The 21,891-nt window shown below is 35.8% G+C and overlaps 4 protein-coding genes across 4 annotated transcripts; all 4 read right to left on the reverse strand.

Moving 5' to 3' along the window:
- Nucleotides 1-601: 601 nt before the first annotated feature.
- Nucleotides 602-2,378, reverse strand: LOC131618648 (uncharacterized). Its single transcript, XM_058889827.1, has 4 exons — nt 2,114-2,378; nt 1,932-2,015; nt 1,158-1,733; nt 602-1,011 (listed from the first exon to the last, which is right to left on the reverse strand). The coding sequence occupies exons 1-4, from the start codon at nt 2,376-2,378 to the stop codon at nt 602-604; spliced, it is 1,335 nt and encodes a 444-aa protein (XP_058745810.1).
- A 1,761-nt stretch (nt 2,379-4,139) lies between these two features.
- On the reverse strand, nt 4,140-5,612 carry LOC131618649 (uncharacterized). Its single transcript, XM_058889828.1, has 3 exons — nt 5,270-5,612; nt 4,721-5,162; nt 4,140-4,635 (listed from the first exon to the last, which is right to left on the reverse strand). Exons 1-3 carry the CDS (start codon nt 5,610-5,612, stop codon nt 4,140-4,142), a joined length of 1,281 nt encoding a protein of 426 aa, XP_058745811.1.
- Nucleotides 5,613-8,126: 2,514 nt separating this feature from the next.
- On the reverse strand, nt 8,127-10,635 carry LOC131618650 (uncharacterized). The gene is made up of 12 exons (XM_058889829.1): nt 10,498-10,635; nt 10,397-10,411; nt 10,144-10,315; nt 9,974-10,064; nt 9,768-9,895; nt 9,599-9,689; nt 9,368-9,524; nt 9,126-9,283; nt 8,905-9,025; nt 8,652-8,821; nt 8,379-8,466; nt 8,127-8,291 (listed from the first exon to the last, which is right to left on the reverse strand). The coding sequence occupies exons 1-12, from the start codon at nt 10,633-10,635 to the stop codon at nt 8,127-8,129; spliced, it is 1,494 nt and encodes a 497-aa protein (XP_058745812.1).
- Nucleotides 10,636-15,783: 5,148 nt separating this feature from the next.
- Nucleotides 15,784-20,958, reverse strand: LOC131618651 (uncharacterized). The gene is made up of 7 exons (XM_058889830.1): nt 20,505-20,958; nt 19,979-20,405; nt 18,982-19,898; nt 17,692-18,894; nt 17,318-17,536; nt 16,352-17,266; nt 15,784-16,271 (listed from the first exon to the last, which is right to left on the reverse strand). The coding sequence occupies exons 1-7, from the start codon at nt 20,956-20,958 to the stop codon at nt 15,784-15,786; spliced, it is 4,623 nt and encodes a 1,540-aa protein (XP_058745813.1).
- Nucleotides 20,959-21,891: the final 933 nt, after the last annotated feature.

Below are 21,891 nucleotides of genomic sequence, written 5' to 3' on the forward strand. Positions count from 1 at the left end.
CATGTTGTGGCAAGTCGCTGGCTAAATGGAGTAAGGTTTGTAGATTTGGTTGACTGGGAAAGGGAAGTTAGGTATGAATGTGAAGTTCATCGTACCGAAAAGGGTCAGATGTTCGTGGAGCGTGGTTGGTACAAATTTTCCAAGGACAGGAGCCTGCTTGATGGAGACTCTATGGGATTCAGCATTAAGGATCCTGTCAACAAGGAGATACTTGTAACAATGTTGAAATATGATGTAAAAGTTTGTTATAAGTATCTATGTATCAATATTTTGTAATTCCCTGGTGGACTTAGGTCCATCTTTATCTTAATATATAAGATTTTGGTATTTAGATGTTTTGCTATACATACATTGTTGGCTTAATAATTTAAATGAGAAAGGTACCATAAAAAAATAGATACATATGAAGATAATCTTGTAAAAGATAAAATGCTGTTAGTAATAGGTATATTAATTCACTGTCATAATTATTGACCTAAATCTGTTATAGAAGAAATCATACATTGTTAAAAACTTCTCTGTACACAACATTTGTAGTTGTCTCCTTGAACTTGTTATGTTCATCATGTATGAGTATTTTGATTCCATGTTTTCTTGTTACTCATGACAATGTGACATAAATTTGGCCGTGGGTAAAAACATCTCTTGGTAAATACAAACTGACATTATCCAGTGACTGTCCCTGGGATTTGTTAATTGTCGTGGAATAGGAAACCATAACAGGGAATTGTCTTCTGTTCAGTTTGAATGGCCATGGTGATTGGGATGGTGACATGTCCATTCGCGGTATGTAAACCAAATTTCCAGAACCTTTTCCACCCATTATTAAAGCTTCGAGAACATCGGTTGCCAGTTTTGTTATGCATAGCCTTGTGCCGTTACACAAACCTTCAGATTGATCTATATTTCTCATGAGCATTATAGGTGTACCGACCTTTAGTTTTAAGTGATGGTTAGGCAAACCTGATGTGCGTAGTGAACTTAGAAACTCTGGTGTGAGGATATCAACCACTGTGGGGTCATGAATCTCAGACTTGTCGATCGAATTTGTGTTATAATAGTCATGAATATCCCATGTATTATTGTGCGGACATAATTAGTAAAAGCATAAAACAAATAAATATAATGTGCAAATTTATATATTTCTGTAGTATAACCTGGCATTAAGTTAAGTATATGGTCGTTGATTTGATCAACAGTATCAAGTGTAGATGCCAGGATTGCCCGACTTTTAAGGTATTCATTCGATTGAAAATTATTGATGAAATCAAGGTAGGTGCTATTGACAATCGCCTCAATGGGATCATCGAATTCTGTTATCAAAATATCTGGTGGTATTTCTATTTCGGCGATGTCGTCATTAGGCTCAGATATTCTGCCCTCTCCTATCCTCAAGAGCCAATCTGAAAACTGTGCTAATTCGTTATTTTCAGTATGTGTTGTTCCAGACCGAAGTCGCATATTTTTTTTCAATGTTAAGACCTCAACTGAGTGCCATATGTAAGATGCATTTATGGCACAGTGTACAATATTGGAACGACTACCTCTGGGAATGACAAGTAAAATCTGTCTGAAATCACCACAAAAAACAACCACCTTTCCACCAAAGACATCTTTTGAATTCTTGTCTGCACTCATAACATCTTTCAAAGTTCTGTCAAGTGATTCTATTGCATACTTATGTGCCATTGGTGCTTCATCCCAAATTATAAGCTTAGTCTGTCGTAGCATGTCTGCAACATCATCATTCTATTCAACCTTGCATGTAGAATTGTCCATAGTTGGTACTGGTATCTTGAACTTTGAATGTGCAGTTCTACCTCCTGGAAGTAACAAAGATGTTATTCCGCTGGTTGCAACAGTTAAACATATATCATGTTTGGATCTTAAAGCTGCCGCGAGTGTTCTCCACATGTATGTCTTTCATGTACCTCCATATCCATGAAGGAAGAACACGGCTGGATTCTGAGACACCACAACATGCATAATTTTTTCATAAATAGCTCTTTGCTCATCTAATAAATATAACGCACAATGTAAACTAGTATTAATCAAAAAGATTGATTGACTTCAAAGTGTAAAATAAAATTAATGTAATTGCTGGAAGAGAAACCTGTAAGAGCAGCATAAAGATTTTGAAATTCGAATTTCATTGATGCAACATCATAATTACACTCATCATATATCAGTCTATTGCCCAATTGTTGAAGAATGTAGGTATCAGGATACGGAATAGGTTTAAATTCCCTAAGTGTCCTTCTATTTGCTTGAAGGAGTTCCTCAATTTGTATCAAAGTCAGATTTTGCAACTGTGGTTCTGTGAGGATTAATTTTGCAGTGATATGACGAATTGAGTTATAACATTGTTGATAAGTCATTTTAAATTGATCATATGTAATTATTTTGTTCCGTATTTTACCAGAGTAATACCAAACCTGGATTAAAAGCCAACTATCGTTGAGCATGCAGGATACCATCAGATAGTAGGACCCAAGTTTCTTTCCAAACATGTGCAGGACGGTTAACAGCCCCAGACAACAAAGAGTTTTTGAAGTAAATGACCGCTTCCCCAATGACTTGCCTCTTTTATAGCAGCTATGTATTCTTTGTCGTCTTCAAGAAACCCTATTGCAAAACAGGCATCTCTAAATGTGTCAAATTGTTGGTCACCAACTGTTCTAACTTCTTCATAAGTTGTCGGTCCTTTTGCCACTGTTAACATCATGCGGAGATAAAACAGTTCACCAGTTGTTGGTGGAACCCATATGAGACGTCTAATCGTGAATCCTTTTTTGCATGGTCTCCATTCTCTTTGTTTTTTGTGATAAACATATTTGGAGACAAATTGACCATAAGTTAATGATCGTGCTTCTTCATATTAACCATTTGCCACCAGCCATGCAGTAAACATAGATTCAGCGACACTTGCATTTTCCAAAACATTTTCCATGCGCGCATGATCTATGTAGTAGATAGGTTTTTCCCCGACCAAATGATAGAACATACACTCGACAGCAAGTCTTCTGCCATGAATATTATAAGAGTAAATACGCCAGCATGCTTCACTGGGGGAGACATACCTGCAATCGAGATATTGTCGGATTTCATCAACAGGTTGATTGTCATTTGTTGAAACAGCTGTTGTTATTCTATCATAGCCTTTATTGATATATTTGAAAAGATATTTTATTGAAGTTCTCTGATTACACCATTCCATATTAATATGTGTGTTGTGTTTCATAAGAAATCTGGTGTGTTATACGGGACTACATGTCGGTTGTCCAATGTTATTCCATTTTTTTCAACAGTGAAGGTTTTTGATCTTTTTCTATAAAGCGGATACCCTTCTGCGTCAACAATAGTGTGTTCGATGAACTTTTTGGGATAGTATTTACTGCATCTACGATTCTTCATACATTGTGCGTTGAGTCGCGAGAGGCCGCAAGGTCCGGGCATCATATGTGCCTTAACCAACCTGTACAAATTGGGGTGGACTGTCGGGTCAGGTATCTCAGCAGAAATAATCTTGTCTATGTCAGAAGGCGTTGGGTATTTGCTCTGGGGGTGTAGGAATATCAATATGTGTGCATGGGGCAATCCACGTTTCTAGAATTCAATGGTGTACATATTTATAAAATGCAAAGTTAGATTGGCGTTGAATTTTTATAGTGGATAAAGACAACATAATAGTGTAGCATAATTAAATGAGGCGACTTACATGCTAATACTTTTCCCACGACATGATTTTTTGTAATATCATCCATGAGTGCATCAAACTTAATTTTGAAAACTTTTGTAATGATATGTGGGCGATTATGGGGTTGGAGACCAGTGCCTGATAATGCTCGTTTGATTTCAGGCCAATTTGGGTTGCAGGTAAAAGTGACAAATAAATCAGGGAATCCCAAACGACTTGAAATAGCCATACCGTCAAAATATAATTGATCCATGTATCTCTTGCTACCAACAAATGTCGAGGGAAAGACCACACATTTTCCCCATTTCTGCCGTTGATTTCTGCTATCTCCATCAGTTTGAGCACTCAAATTATTATATTTGCCTACTCTTAACTTAGACTGATTATCCCTCAACCAATTAAGTCATTCAGATTCCATCATAGCATAACCATTGACTAAGAATTACTGAAATAGACGTCTTGAGTAAAGCAGTGTTTTTGCTTTTTTGCGCCGTTGTTGTAAGAGGAAACAAAGCCAATCCTTAATGCTCTGACGATTTTTCTTAGCGACTTCAGTTTCCTGCCTATATTTGTGCATTATGTTTTTATTGTAACCATCTTCACCATAAGGAAATATAAGAGGATATTGATATGCCAAATATGTCGGATGAAACTCATCAATTCGTTGCAAACCACCATTACGGCGTTGAATTAAGATGTCTCTTTTATCATTGGAATCAATGTCACCAACAATGAGTGCAGCAACTTCTGACACGGTAGGCCTGTTATAAACACGACCATCTTCATGTCTATCAGAAATGAGCCTGAGTTTTAAGTCCGTGAAAGAATCTGTCTTTAAAACATCCCTTTCCATTCTCAAATCCTTGGCATGGATGTTGTGCTCATCTAACATTAACTTCAGTTTGTTGACAATTGGTCGGGCGATGCGTGTGTTGTCCCTGCGGATTTTCAACAGTTGCGAATAAGTCGGTAAAGAGAATAAATTTATGAAGAAATAATGCATAGGTGACATAACGGCCTTACTTAAAACATTGCATTATATTTTCAACTTCATTATCAGTATCGTAGATGTATAATTGAGCATATTGTGGATCATTTCCAGTTTCTAGCAACAACGTCCCTATTCGATGACAGTTCTGCCCATGCAGTCTCAAATTAGGTGGTCCTCCTCTTTTAGAGTATGTTGTGTCGAATTTCATTCCGGGGGAAGTGAATGAGAACATTGCGTTGTATGTTCGTATATTATTTTGGTAGTTTTTACTCTCCGAATTTGTTGTATCAAACAGAAGATGTTGCAACAGTTTTGGAGGTTCATCAAGGAATGGCAGAACAATTTTTCCCCCACGGCAGCAACTATGGAATCGAGGAACTGTTGTTGTCCTATTTCTGTCCACTTTTTCTTTGTACCACATACATGATTGACAGAGAGCACATTCATAACTTTGGTCTCTAATATCATAATATTCTATAAAAACAGCAAGATAATTAATTCTATTAAACACAATATTGAGTAGTTTCATGGTCACCATAAAAGTTAATGACTTTCCCATAACTGTAACATATGGAATATACCTTGGAGATGGGGATCTTGTAAAGGTTCAGGATCTGCATGATCATCATATTCTGAACTATTAGGCGAATTTAAATTATTGTCCGAGTTGGATCCATCATTGTTGCGATAATGTGAGTCAAGTGGAATATCAGACCGTATGAAATCACTGGACCTTTCACCAGTTGAGGTGGATGCGTGATTCATTATGTCATTCAGAAAAACCCTGTTATTGGAAATCCCAACCACATTCTTTGACGTCCTGCGCTTTGAATTTGTATTTTTAGTATCATCAACTTCAGTGGGCATTAAATTTCTTATTCTTTTTCTGTTATCCAAGATTATCTTCCTCCGCTTTCTAGCCATGGCAGTTTTAGCAGTAGATTCAACTGCTACTGGAGATGAGTGAACTACATGTAAATGGGAAGTGAGGTTATCTGTTGTGATCCCGCTTCAATATTTTCTTTTTGCTTTTAGTATAAGTTTTCTCCTATTTCTGGCAAGTGATGTTGCAGAAGCACTCCCCAACAGTTGTCACCATCATAAAAAGAAAAGTATGGAAAATATTACAAATAATATTGATTTCTATATGTTTAGTAAATAGCCTTATCTTACAGATAGCATGCTATACAAAACAAAAGAACACTAAATGGAGACTGTTACAGAATGAGGAGGCAATGAAGCTGTTGAAAACTCAAAAATCTCTTGGCCATTTAAAGTTGCATATATGGAGTTGGAACTGAATACGAAGAGAAGGCAGTTATACATTTAAATTAGAACAAAGGTTACCTCATGCATCAACAACACAGTAATTATAGTATGTGTAAAAAGTATATTTATTTAAATGATATATAGTAATACTATTTTTTTATTGGGTGAATGTGTTACACCTTTAAAAACAATGTAAGTAAATAAAATATTATAATAAAATACAAAATGAACAGTTTCCCGATTATCTGCATGTACAAAGTTGACTTCATAAGGTTGTTTTCTCTTGCATTGAACATAAATTGTTATCGAAAGGGTCATCTGCTTATTAGGGTTTTTTATGATGGCAAGTTCCCAGGGAGGTTGTTCTGGTCGGATTCCTTCCGATGATGATAACAATTTGAGGTATGAACAATTGTTTTATTTGATTTTCCAATTGCCCTACATAATATGTTAGTGCCATAATAAAAACGAAGAAACATATACTTTCCATTCTGTATGCTATTTATTGCGAAATCAAATTGTATATATATTAATCTCTAATTCTTCTAACACTTTGGTTGTAAAATGTATGGATATAGTTTTCATTCACTGTTACTGTGCATGATGTTCGATATTTGTTTGTGAATATTCATCCTGCTTAGTAAACCATAGTTAATGTGTGTTTTATGCAAATATATTTTTGTAGCGTAATCAGTAATGAAGAAGCGTTAGAAATCATAGGAGAATTAGTTGCTGAGACAGGCTATGATGCTAAGAAGGCAACCAAACGCAGGGAAAAACGATGTCACGTAAATGTCGTCCCCACTATGTCAACTCTTGATATAGGCACAGAAAATATAGTACATGATCAGAGGAGTCATAATGCAGTTGTTAGAAAGGTAAAAGAAGAAACAACAGAGATGAACACAACTGAAATGAGGGTTTCAAAAGTCGGTGAAGCAAGCGGATCAAAACAGAGTAAGAAAGGAAAACAAAAAGTGTGGAAAAAATCAAAGGTCAAGACTGATATTATCGTAGACTGCTCTACAGGCGCTCACAAATTTATTTGGAAGACTCACGTCACAAATGCTAAATCCACACAGCAGAATGTCATGGTAGGCCTAGCATCTGAGTACAATTTTCAGGTTATCGACCATGCAAATAATGTTTCTCATGTGAGTAACTATGCCTTTTTCCTGTATGCAGCATTTTCCTCGGGAAATCGCCAGAAGATGCATTCGGGTGTTTCAAGAAGAAATCAATCTGGTGGATGTGAAGACAAAGAATATTGTAACCTGTCATGTGCATAAAGCTGTTCGAAAGAACGTAACTCAACAATATGAAAAGTACATGGCCTTAGGATGGTAAAAATTCTCTGAATCTCTCAAGTTGTGTAATGGCGATACAATCGTGTGGAGTATGCTACGTTTCTCTCCGTATATTTATGTGAAGGTTGAAAGATCATGAATTAGGTTTTGTTGGTAGTTAATTTTGTCATATGTGAAAACTTTAGTTGTTATATTATGTATTGGGAATATTTTTTGGGTTACAATGTAATTTGTATAAGTACTAAGAAGTTTATTTTGTAATATCCGTAGACAAAATTGGAACATAGTTACATATGACCTTTGTGAAAATGTACTGCTAACTGTTTCCAGATTATAATGTATGGTTTGTAACAGAAGTTTTCCTGTGATATTAGATTATGCACAGCTTTAAACTGTCTATAGATTCAAAATCTACTAAAATACTTTATGTCAAAAGAATCATTTCATACAACCGTCGTTTCCTCTTTTCATGTTCGGTAACAATGAATTTCAGTATATGTAGAAGAACATTCAACATGATATTTAATTAGGTACATGGCATCACTTTTTATAATCTCTTATGTTAGAATAAGAATAAAGTAAGTTTCAATTCTAATAACAATGTTTCTAATCTTCAACAGATAGAATGATGTATGACAAATATCAGAAACACAATAATTGTTAATACAATCGATAATCATTTGAATAGTAAACACTCTGCATTATTATATAATGAATCCATGACAGAACTGAAATCGGAACAATTCATAAAATACTTAGAACAAAGAAACAAATCGCACACATCCTTAAAAAGGAACGAAACTAAAAACTTATTTGCCGAACAAAAACAGAAGAAAAGTACACACAGTTTCTAATAACAGATCTAATCATCCTTCTCCAGTTTAATTATCTTCTTTAGCTTGTTTGATGACAGTTCTCCATCGCATAATCCTTCCAAAGTTGTTGACTCTGTTGATGCACCAGGAAAATGCCTCTTACCACCAGGGGTGACAGCATCCGGTTTGTGCTCAGAAGTAATTTCAATGTCCTGAAGTTAAGTTCGAAAAAGTTAATTCATGATTATCAACACAAATGTAAGAAAAGTAAATGCATAACATTTTCTCATAGTAACTACTTCACAGTCTTCAAGTGCAACTGTCTTGGCCTCATCAACACTCTCTTTAATATGTAGAAAGTTAAACATAGTCATATAGATTAATATACTGGCAGAAAGCAAAAAAGGCACGCATACAGAATTTAAAATTTGTACCTTCACAGCCTCTGATATTATTGTTTGGATTGGAGTAGGTTCCTTTGTAGTTAGGAAACCAAAAGCAAGATTAGTGGCAGGTTCATTATAATATCATTAAATCTATTATAAAATGAATAATACTTTATAAGAATGTACCTCATTGTTTCCCCAATTTTCCTTAAGTTGTTGGACAAAGGGTCGTTTTTTATAAGCATAACGACTAGACAGTTCTTCCAGTGTGGATGCCACTTAACCTTCATAGCCATTTCCATATTCAACTTCTCATCAAGGGCTAATGGGAACTCCAACGGATCAGTAATTCCGGCCTATATAAAGAAGTAGCAGCATTAGTGGAGACATACCACGGCAAAAGTACATTCTTCTATGTGTTTATAAAAAAGTATAAAACCTTGATCATAGTGTCACGAAGTTGAGCTGCAGATAACCCCAAGAGTATTTCACATTCTTTGTTCCAGAAGACAAAATTGCAACTGTTACCGCCATGTGCAACTTCAATCTCAATCTTATACCTGAAACATCATAAGAAACCTTACCGTTAGAATAGCCACAACAAACAGACTGATATAAACATGACGTTAACAACATAGGTTAGATGATAAGAACAAAAACCTATAGATTTCAGCCATGGTTTCATGACCAGCCTCACACTCAAAGGGAGCTTTGTCGCCCCGTGCTATAGATTGACACATATGGCAGGCACGATAGTACCATCCAAATGGAGAGGCGACCAATAATTTTGTGGTAGCGACAGTAGCACAAAATGTAATCTGGACAAAGAGTAGATTATATTATTGATTATCACCTCAAATTGTGATGGGTCAAATATACTATGAAACAATACAAACACATACATCCCTCAGTTGAATAATGTCAGCAATAGGTAGAACCACAGCCTTCGACAACAATTTTTGCATGGGAGAAAGCTGAGTATTTTTAGAATTATGCGAGGATAAATAGGAATTTGATCCAAGCTGATCAGATAAAGTTACTATGCTTTCTTTGGGCATTCTGCAGAAAATTACAAAGTTAACATAGGCCTAAATAAAGCAATGAAACAAAAAGGGATAACAGTAACAACATACTTGTCTAAAAAGTCTTTCATGAGAGGGAAGTCAGGATCAACACATAAAACAGTCACATTATAGGTGTTTGTTACAGACAGAGGAAACTTTCCTGCACAGATAAATTAGAATTGTCAGTTATTTATATGGGAATTTGCTTTAAAATGCCATTTATATGTGATGAAGTAACCTTCTTCTTTGAATTTGGCATACTGGAGCAACACAATTGTAGGAAGTGATGCATCAACCATTTCTTTGTTAAACCTCGTGAACTGATCCGCATATGATTCCCAAAGAGTAGAGTTCACCATGTTGTTGCTAAACCATAATGACAAAAAATTAGCATATAACAAATTATTGGAAAATAGGAGAGTCCTAAGCATTCAAAGAAGAAACATGTGATCACGCAACACCATATTTATTTGTTGCTTCTTTGCACCAGAATTAGTCTGTGCATAACCAATACTGTCCACCATTCCAATGACGTCTGAAATAAACATATAAATTACATAGAAATCCAAAACCATGTAAAATCAAGAAAATAAACAGGGTCAAAAATCATATACTGAGCAGGACATCTTTGACAAAGTTCCCTGTTATGATGTCTGAAAAACTTGTAAAAACAATCGGCTTCGGCGGTATGTCATGCTTGTCTTTATCGCCAACAGAAGTTCCAGCAGTAAACTTTATAATATGTTTATGGCCTGACGCCTTAAATGCCTGAACATTCGCAACTACCTTAAAATTAGATACAGTATAGGTATGACCTCATAGACATTTTTCCTTGAACACCGACACATGCGGTGCTGGAGCAACAACATGAATATCATCACCCTGTGACAGAAACCAAAAAACGTTAGCCATTATCGATCACACATAATAGGGAAAAACCATACGTAAATCATAATTATGACAATTACAGATTTGTCTACAAATATCATTTCGAAATGTTCCTTGTTATTCGAAACAACATTCCATCTGTGGTGAATCCTAACAGCAATCTTCCAAAGCTCTTTTCCATCGTTGATGTTTGATATTGTTTCCACAAGCCTAGCCATGATGATGCAAAAACACAGAACACACAGTTGAGTAATCACAAAAGACTGGTACATATATATATGTAAAGCACTACATGAGGCCATTTATGGGTGCAAACCGTTTGGAACGTGGATGGGCAGAGGGAGTCAAAAAATCGTAACTGCACCATCATAATGGAGGGGAAGTTGAATGCTGAGAATTTCAATGATCAAGGATGAAACTGCCGCAGCCCACAATATTACAACCAATGATCAAAAGGCAAGAATGGGAAGGAATGATGTGAATTATTGTGGGAAGAGTTGCTGATGTGGCATAGCCTAGAGATGGGATAGTGTGTGAACTTTCTTATATGATAAATAAAACTAGTGCGATACCCGTGCATGCGCACGGGTACGTGTTGGTGCCGTGTCATTTGGGTCAACTAATAGTTCTTTGTCTACCTTAAGTTTTTGTCAATATTTTTGATGTTTCATAAATATTTATTTTAATATATTTGGATTATTTATGCCTCTTAAGCTTCCATTTTTTTGAATTGTATTTAATCCTGTTAATAATAATTTATTGTGTAAATTATTAATTTTTGTACCCAAAATGTAACTATGTTGTATTTATACTATTTAATAAAATGGAATGCATAAGGTACTACATGATGAAGGGTTCATGCATAACAAATATATCACGTGTGTTATAATTGTTAAAAGATATATTTAATGAATCCCAACAGTTATAGAAACTTTTTGGAAACATAATAGGATACAAAGAGTCAGTAGTGGTACACTGCATTTTGTCTCTTTTGTTTACAGACTTTAGAAGTACTTCCGAAATAGAAGGTTCCTAGGTTGTTTGTCATTTTGGAACCGTTTTAGTTTCTACTTCGCAGAGCACGAAAATGGGTAGGTCCGACCGCATAGTTGAAGATGAAAGGTACTTCTATGGTTTTTTTTCCATTTCTAACAGTGACTCTTCGTCTTTCTTCTTGCATGTGTGTTTTGGTTCTCGATTTTTGTTGGGTACCCATTTGTGTGGTTTTGTTATTTTTGTAGATTAACCGATTATCCCCTTGCCTGAATCACATTGCTAATAATTTTCGGTATGCATGCAGTTTCTCATCTAAGGATGGCGTTGATGACATTGCAATGAATAACGAAGGAGAAGCGGCTGTTGTTGTTGGGAAATCAGACGTCCATACATCCGCTGCTGGTGCTATGAAGCGGTAAATCATTTTAAATTATTAAGTTTTGAATTTAAAGGGTTCTTATTTTATTTGTTTTATATGTTTTGATATTGTGTTTATGCTATTGCGCTTGTTTTTCATATGTAGTTGTTTAGAAGCCGATGGCGGCCAGGGAAGTGGTGAGACTGTTGCCAGAGAGTGTTTGAAGGCCAAATCGAGGAAGGATAAATTTGTGTAAGTATTCTGTTTAGGACATTTATTTTGTGTATTTGAAAGACCGCCATTAATGTTTTTGATGATACTCCAGATATGTTAGCTCAGATGAGGAGTATGAAGGTCTGTTTGAAAAATATAGTGTAAATTAGATGAAAGTTGTACATTTATTGAAGGATCCTTGTGTCGATGACCGTAGCTCTGATTCGGGGAGTGATGAGTTAGGGGATGAAGGATATGATTTTTACCACAGTTGGAAGGTTGAGGTTAAAGACGGACAGAGCATGCAGACTAATGTGCAGGTAATACTTTAGTACTGTGAGTTTTTATGTGTTTTGATATAATGGATAGGGTCAATGATTTTACTATTATATGTTTTCGTTGCAGTCTTTTCCTGCATGTGTTTCAAAACACTATCTGCTGTGGAATCAAAGAGGGATTGAGCTTATAGATGAAGATACTCGGAGGAGTTATTATGTGGAGATTGGCTGGCCAATGCGTAACGAAAAGTCGTTTAAGAGGGAAAATTTATGGGTGGAGGATGGCACAACTATGTAAAGGATAGGGATGTCCGAACTAGAGATACCTTGTGGTTCACCATAGAGAATCCTCCGAGACGGCTATATGTTACGTTGGTGAAGGGGTAGGGCGTTTTGGATTTGGACTTGTAATATTGACTGTGTTTATTTTTTGGGTAATATGTATTGCCTGAACAGTATGGTTGGTTTAATTGTTGTTAATTTTTGGTGGGATAGAGGGGAAGTTTCTGGTTTTTTTGATCTTGCAGTGAACAATCATATAACAATTGTGAATTAAGTTTTTTTATGTATTAAATGATAAGATAGGTGTGTTATCGTTATGGTAGTTTTTATGTTTTGAATGAATTATTATATTATTTGCTGAAGTTCCGATATATTAGTGTTCTTGATTAATATAAAAAGAAGTTCTAATAATACTATTACATCTAATAGCGGAAAGACAATTTGTTCGTTTGGGACTTATTTTTATGTTGTAAAGTTTTTTATATTGTTGTAGTTATTTATTAGGTTTGTTTATTAGTTTTAACATAACGTTTAACGTTTGGAATTAATTTTCTATTGAAGAGAATTATGACATTAAGTATTTTGGTGGCTGTAATAGAGGAATGGTCATGGGTGAGTAGTAATGGGCTTTTAGTGTCATTAGTGATGAATAGAGTAATATATTACTGCACATGAAGTAGGAAACGTTGTGCTTGTTTCTATACGTTACGTTGTTTCACTTTTTAATATAAGGTTTATGCCCTCAAAGATTTTAAGCCTAGTTTTTCAGAAGTTTGGTTGAGGAATTAGTGCAATGGGGGATAACAGTTCACTGATTTCTGGTGGAAGGTGATTTCCTGCGTGTAAATTTGATTTGTAATGTAGACGAGATAATTAGCTAATGTTGATACACGTTCTGTTATTTCTTTTTGCATGTTCAATCGTTGATTCATGTTTTATTCGAAATTATATACTGATTCTGATTAGTCTCTGTTCAGCAGGAATGCAGGGAAGATGAAATTTGATGAAACATGGGATATGCTCAAAAATGAATATCGCATAAAGAGGGTGTTGGAGGAGAGGCGAATTCAGAAAGAATGGAAAAGAAGTTGGGAATTGCTGAACATTGGGAGTGAGGTTAATGTGACGTCTGGCAGTGGTCCTAGAAGAAGTGCTCGTTTATGGAGTCAAATAACTGGGAAAGAGGTTGTGGTTGAAAGTTTGACTGATGGGAAACATGATAACAGTTTGGGGAGTGGAGATGTGGCTAACAGGAGGTCTTCTCCTGTTATGATTGCAAAAGAAAAGAGGAGCAGAAGGGTGGAATCCATTGATACGAAGGAAGAGGATGGATACAAATACTATTCCTGGTGTAAGGTTATTGATTCTGTCAAAGTAGCTTCTGAAAATGTGCTTGTAAGTATATTAAGTTAGTTATGTTTGGGTTAAGTTTTTTCAAAGACTCTTTTTTTTGAATTTCCCCTACTTCTATTTAAGTTGTATGGTTAAAGATGATATATTACATGCTATTGTTGCACCAATTTCCTCAAGAAGTCGTCCGCAACTGCTTGGACAAGCGCTATACGCGCGTCTTGTTTCGTGATTCTGACTTCAAAAGGGTATTCAAGTGTGAGCTTCATTATTCCAAGAGGGAGTATGAAGTTGAGAGATATCTTTGGAAGGGTTGGTGCGATTTTATTAAGGAAGGAGGCATTCAAGATGGTGACCGGCTGAGGTTTGTAATATGCGATAAACCTTGTTCATCAGTGCAACCTGGGACACAAATGGTAGCTGTGGCAGTGGTCAACCGATCTCGTTGTGGATAATGCAGTTGAAATATGAGTGTGTTATGTAATGATAGTTTTAGTAATGATGGTGTGACAATAGTTATGTATTAGTGGTGGGGCCGTGTTTGTTTTATGTTTGATGGAATTTTAAGACTTATCTTTATGTTTCATGTCAGTTGTTGGATAAGTCCTATAATATTTTATATGTAATATTAAGTTTATTTTGTGGTTATTATATTAATAGATGTGTTTTATAAGATAGTTTTTAATGAATCTTTATAACCGAAATTAAATGTGAATGTTACAATATTGATACCATATATGTTTGTTGTTATATAAAAGACCAAAAACCGCATTGAATCAGGTATAGTTTGCAGTGTTTTGAGTATCATACAAACATAAGTTGTGTCTTTGGTTTCTACTAAATGGATAAAACAGGAACTCTCATTCATTCCAGACAGATTGACTGTTTTTTAATTGCGAAAGTATGTTCACAGGTATGTACAGCAGTTTCTTGTGTAATTAAGTATTGGTATTATGTTGTTTATTATGTTAAAATTGTCTCGACTCATAAATTAAGTATTGTAAATTTCAAGATGTATCCTGAAATTGATCCAGAATTCACACTGAATTACAATGACGAAATAAACAAAGTTTGGACAGTGCTCAACAACCAAGGTGTCCACCATGAGTTGATCTTTAATAAAGTTGGCGATCATCCGATGATAATAAGTGGTTGGTGCTTGTTAGAAGCATATTATGCTTTTCCTGTGGGCGTTATTGTTGAATTTGGTTATTATGGGGACAATAATTTTGGAATAAACAGGTTTAAAGAAGTGGGAGATTGGGTGGATTTACCGTACTTTCACAGCCGATACACATTTGATGACAACATTCATTCGTTTGTTGTAACAGTTTCTCAGTCTTCATTAAATGATGGAAAATTAGTTTAGTAACTTATTCTAATACTTTTCAATTTTTTGGGTTAAGGTTTAATGAAGTAATTGTGTGATTTAACAGTTTGTGTTTGTATTGCAGAAGTTGGGGTTAAATACTGCAAGAATCTTGGGAAGTTGTGGGTATGAAGCCCTTGTTTTGTGTGGGGACAGCGGTATGCCCACAACAATGAAACTGTCAAACATTCATGATCCTTACAATACTGAGTTAGGTCCTGGGTGGGATATGTTTTGTAGATGTCATAAAATCGATGCCGGTGAATGTATTGTATTTAGAGTTGATGTCCGATGTCGTTGTGCAATATGTTACGTTTATAGGTTTCCCGGATAGTATATTGCAGTAACTGGCAGCTATCACTATAATTGCTTTTGAAGTTTTTTAGTGTTGATGTAACAATCAGTATAATAAAAGCAACAAATACAGGAATTATATATTGTCAAAGATCTCCTTGTAAACTACATTTGTAGTTGTTGTTTTAACTTTTGCATGTTGATCATGTATTAATATCTTGATTCCTTATTTTGTTGTCACTCTTGATAGTGCAACATATATTTGTCCATGTGTAAAAACATCCCTTGGTAGGTATAGACCAACAGTATCCAAAGACTGTCCTTGGGATTTGTTAATTGTCATGGCATATGACACTATAATGGGGAACTGTCTTCTGTTGAGCTTGAACGGCCATGGGGATTGGGAAGGTGACATATCCATTCGTGGGATGTACACCCGATTGCCACAGTTATTTCCAGCTATTATCGAAGCTTCAATAACATGTGTCCCCAATTTTGTTACTATCAACCTTGTTCCATTACATAGTCCTTCTGACTGATCAATATTCCTCATGAGCATAATTGGTGTTCCAACCTTTAACTTTAAATGATGGGTAGGCAAACCAAATGTACGGAGGGAACTGAGAAATTCTGGAGTTAGGATATTTACCACTGTGTCGTCATTGATTTCGGACTTATCAACAGTATTGGAGTTGTAGTAATCCCGCATGTCTCCTGTATGAAGAATATAATGAGTTAAGTGAAATTAATATGAGAAGTTGTTTTTCGTAAAGTGTAGTGAGAGAGTTGTAGACCTGGGATTAAGTCAAGGATATGATTGTTTATTTGTTCCACAATTTCTAATGTTGAAGCCAGAATTGCTCGACCCTTAAGGTATTGGATTGAATGAAAATTGTGAATTAAGTCAGGATATGTAGCATCAACAATGGCGACGATTGGGTCTTCGAATTGTGTTATCAACAGGTCAGGTGGAATTTCAAAATCTGTAACACCGTCATTGGGCTCAGATACTTTTCCTTCGCCAATTCTTAACAACCATTCAGAAAACTGTCGCATTTCATCTTTATCATCTTCGGTCGGTCCAGATTGGAGCCGCATGTTTTTGGTTAATGTTAACACTTGAACAGAATTCCATATGTAAGACGCATTTATGGCAGAATGTACAATATCCGAACGGCTTCCTCGAGGGACAACAGGTAAAATCTGCCTGAAATCACCTCCAAACACAACAACTTTTCCACCAAACATCTCCTTTGAGTTACCGTATTTAGACATTACGTCTCTGAGCGTTCTATCAAGTGCCTCAAACGTATGCTTGTGTGCCATTGGAGCCTCATCCCAAATAATTAGTTTAGTTTGTCTAAGCAGGTCTCCCACATCATCATTGTACTCAATTTTGCAAGTAGAATTATCGAGCGTTGGCACTGGTATCTTAAATTTTGAATGTGCAGTTCGACCTCCTGGCAACAATAATGACGCTATACCACTGGTTGCGACTGTTAGACATATATCATGCTTCGACCTTAATGTTGCCGCCAGTGTTCTCCACATGTATGTCTTACCGGTTCCACCGTAACCATGTAGGAAGAAGAGTGCACCATTCTGAGACTCAACTGCGCGCATAATTTTTTGATACATCGTTGTCTGTTCATCTGGGTCAAGGTTATCATTAAGGTCTTTCATAAAATTGGTTTTCTTCAATAGCATAACTAATGATATAGTATTATAAAATTTAGTTAATAATAATTTCAATGGTTTACCTGTAAGTCCATGAAAGAGATTTGTGAATTCTGTCTTTGTTTTGGCAATGTTATAATTGCGTTCGTCATATATCAGTCTATTACCTAATTGTTGCAGAACATATCCATCTGGATAAGGGATTAGTTTGAAATCTTTTAGTGTCCTTTTATTTTCTTGAAGCAGCTTTTCTATTTCAATCAGGGTCAAATGTTGCAATTCGGCATCTGTGAGAACCAATTCTGTTTTTCAACATTTTAAATAAGAAAATTATGCATTGGCTAATAGAAGAGATCCATTTATATATATATATATAGAGAGAGAGAGAGAGAGTCATAGATAATATAACTGCAACAATAATTTAGTAAATATTGTTTAAATTTAAACTCTTAAAAACCTGTATTTAAAGCCAATTGCCTTTGAGCATGTAGGACACCATCAGATAACAGCTGCCATGATTCCTTCCAAACGTGTGCTGGGCGATTAACAGCACCTGACAATAGCATCACCACAAATAGTTTTCGGACAAAATGTCCAGAGCCCCATTCACTGGCCTCTTTGAGTGCACCAATATATTCTTTGTCATCTTCCAGAAATCCCATGGCAAAGCATGCATCTCTAAATGTTTCATACTGGGTATTACCGACCTTGCGAATTTCTTCATAACTTTTTGGTCCCTTGACTACCGTCAACATCATCCGCAGGTAAAAAAGTTCACCTGTTGTTGGTGGAACCCATATCAATCTTCCAATGGTGAATCCCTTTTTGCGGGGCCTCCACTCCCTTTCTTTTTTGTGGTAAACAAACTTAGATACAAATTGACCATAAGTGAGTGACTGTGCCTCAGTATACTTTGAGTTCGCAGATAGCCAACCAGTAAACATGGAATCAGTAACACTTGCATTCTCCAATACATTTTCCATTCGATCGTGATCAGTGTAGTAAACAGCCTTTTCGCCTACCAAGTGATAAAACATACGTTCAACTGCCGGTCTTCTACCATGTATGTGAAAGGAGTAAATTCTCCAGCATGCTTCACATGGTGAGATATATCTGCAATCTAAGTATTGTTTTATTTCATCAACCGGTTCATTGTTGTTGGTTGACACCGAAGCTGTTATTATGTCATAGCCTTTGCTAATGTATTTGAAAAGATATTTGATTGAAGTGCTCTGGTTACACCATTCCATGTTTATATGTGCGTTATATTTGAGGAGAAATCTTTTGTTATAAGGTACCACATGACGGTTGTCCAATGTGATACCATTTTTTTCAATAACGTGGGTTTTTGATCTTCTCCTATAAAGGGGATAACCTTCTGCATCAACAATAGTTTCCTCATTAAACTTCTTTGGGAAGTATTTAGAGCATTTACCATTTTTCATACAGGTTAATGTCGTGCGCGCCACTCCACATGGGCCGTGCATCATGTTAGACTTAACCAACGCATACAACCTCGGATGAACAGCAGGGTCTGGTATTTCAGCACAGATGATGTTGTCAATGTCAGATGGTGTGGGGTATTTGCTCTGAGGATGTAAGAAAATCAAAATATGTGCGTGTGGCAATCCCCTCTTCTGAAATTCAATAGTGTACATAACTATAAATGTACCAGTTAGTTAACATGTAATTTCAATTTAGGAAGAAGAGGTTAATTAATTAAAAGAACATAAAAAGGCATACTTACAGGCCAAAACTTTCCCTAGAACATGCTTTTTGGTTATATCTGCAATGAGTTCGTCAAATTTGATTTTGAAGACTTTAGTAATAATATCGGGTCGATCGTGTGGTTGTAATCCAGTTTCGGACAAGGCACGAATAATTTCTGGCCATGTTGGATTGCAAGTAAATGTAATGAATAGGTCTGGAAAACCCAATCTACTTGAAATTGCCATTCCGTCAAAATACAGTTGATCCATATATCTTTTTCCCCCAACAAAAGATGAAGGCAAGACAACTCGCTTTCCCCGCTTTTGTTGTTGTCTGCCATCATCGTTATTGCATTCATCTGTCAACTTGTTATATTTTCCCACTTTTAATTTTGATTGATTATTTCGCAACCAGTTCAGCCTTTCAGATTCCATCATACAATAACCATCGACCAAGAACTGTTGAAATAGACGCCGTGAGTGTAGCAAAGTTTTTGCCTCCTCGCTACGGTCTTGTAACCTGTATGAAAGCCAGTCCTTGATGCTCTGACGATTTTGGCGGGTAACCTCAGTTTCATGGCGATATCTATGCAATATATTTTTCCTATAACCATCTTCACCATACGCAAATATGAGAGGGTATTGATATGCCAAATATGCTGGATGAAACTCATCAATACGTTGCAAACCACCGTTGCGTGCTTGAATAATAATGTCCCTATTACAAGCAGAATCAATGTCTCCCACAATTAGTGCAGCAACTTCTGAAACCGTTGGTCTGTTATACATGCGTCCATCCTCAGGTCTATCACATATAACCCTCAGTTTTAAGTCTAAGAATGCATTATCTTCCAGGACATCCCTCGCCATTCTAAAGACTTTTGCATGAATATTGAACTCATCTAACATGATCTTCAAATTATGGACAGTGTTCTCGTCAATTTCAGTATTGTCACTGCACATTTTATGCGACGTTAAAAAAAATATAGGTAATGATCACGAAGACCTTAACTATTTGTGGAATATTACAAATACCTGAAACACTTCATTCTATTAGTAACTTCATTATCTGTGTCATAAATATATAGCTGAGCATATTGCGGACGGTCTCCATTTTCTGGTAGTAGAGTACCTATTCGATGACAGGTTTGACCGTGCAGTCTCAAAGTTGGTGGTCCTCCTTTCTTTGAATATGTGGTGTCAAATTTCATTCCAGGAGAAGTAAACGAAAACATTGAGTTGTATGATCGAATATTATTTCGATAATTTTTGCTCTCGGTAGATGTTTTGTTAAACAGCAGATGTCTCAACAGTGGAGGTGCCTCTTCAAGTAAAGGTACAACAATTTTACCACCGCGACAATAGCGATGGAATGTGGGAACATGTCCCTTTTTGGTTTTACTAGCACGTTCTTGAAGCCACATGTGTGCATGACAATATGTACATTCCCATATTTGATCCCCTATATCAGAATATTCTGCAGATTTATAAATTATCATATTGTCAGTAGTGATCTAAAAATTTGATATGCCGTTGAAATGTTTAGTCTTTGTAATATTACATTGTAAATTTGAATCTGCTAACGGTGCTTGTTCCATATCATCTTCAGAGTCAGAAGTATTGGATGAGCTGCATTCATCCTCGGAGTTAGACAGTGGCACTTGGGAATACTGTGTTTCAGGTTGTATGACAGAAAACTTTCTATTCTCTAATATAAGCCTTCTTTTCTTGCGAGCATCAATTGAATGAGCTCTATCTTCTACATTTGGAATAGAAACTGGGGAGACTGTACTTGGGGATGGGGCACTGGTAGGATGACCACAGGATGATTTCTTATTTTGCAATATCAACCTTCTTTTCCTCCTTGCATCACTTACATCAGTTTTATCTACCAAGTTTCGAGAATGATCTGATTCAGTGCATTGGGCATCTCTCTTCTCCTTCATTCTAAGTCTTCTACTTTGTCTAGCAATAGAAGAGTTAGTATGACTGGTTTGTTCATTAGTTTCTACCATATTTCCTAAAGTTAGCTACGAATTAGATCAATTCCAATTACAATATTAAACTGTATGAATTCTACAATATAAAACTGTATGGATTCACATTACTCAAGTGATAACAGCTGTTATGAAACAAACAGATATAATATTAATGGGGTATGTTGGAAAGTTCATTGGGATAAGGCAATAAGTGAAGCATTATCTGCTATATACTTTATACAATGCAAATGGAAGGTCTTGTCATTATAATTTCAAAACGTTATGCACAATCTTTATATTACCTATTATAATAGTCTTTATTAATGAGAACATGAATGGACATTAACATATTTCTAACTCTTATGTGTACCTTTATTTAACTAAGTTGGTGATCCCATTCAATCCAATTGAAACAGGTGCTTAGATAAATGTCAACAATTTGAAGAGAATACATACAATGTCATATGCGCAGCTATATTAATTTTGATTATTTATAACATTCAACGGAGCATTTTGTCAGGGCAGGTTAGCTGTGTTGATTTCTCAGCATAATTGAAAGTTCAATTTCATGTTAGGAACTTTTTAATACGTTTATGACATTCAACGGAGAATTTGGTCGGTGCATGCTAGTTCTGTGGACTTCTCAGTAAAAATGAAAGTTCATTTTCACGTGAGTAACTCTTGAATAAGGTTTATGCGTCTATTACCCGTGTAGTCGTAACCAATATCGCAAATTGTGGTCGTTATTAGTTGTGACAATATGTTTTTACAATAGCATGTAATGCTAGTTTGGATATTCGAGATGAGTAAAAAACAAAGAATATCATAGCAATTGAATAGATGATTAAGGGAAAACAGAAAAGTCTTATATTAACATAACAGAAATTAAATTACATAGTTGTTACTAAACCAAAAGAAACAGACTTACAAGTCCACACCATAAAACAAAAACACACCCAAACATACTTA

The sequence above is a fragment of the Vicia villosa genome, linkage group LG7 (genome assembly GCF_029867415.1).
Source record: "Vicia villosa cultivar HV-30 ecotype Madison, WI linkage group LG7, Vvil1.0, whole genome shotgun sequence".
NCBI lineage: Eukaryota > Viridiplantae > Streptophyta > Magnoliopsida > Fabales > Fabaceae > Vicia > Vicia villosa.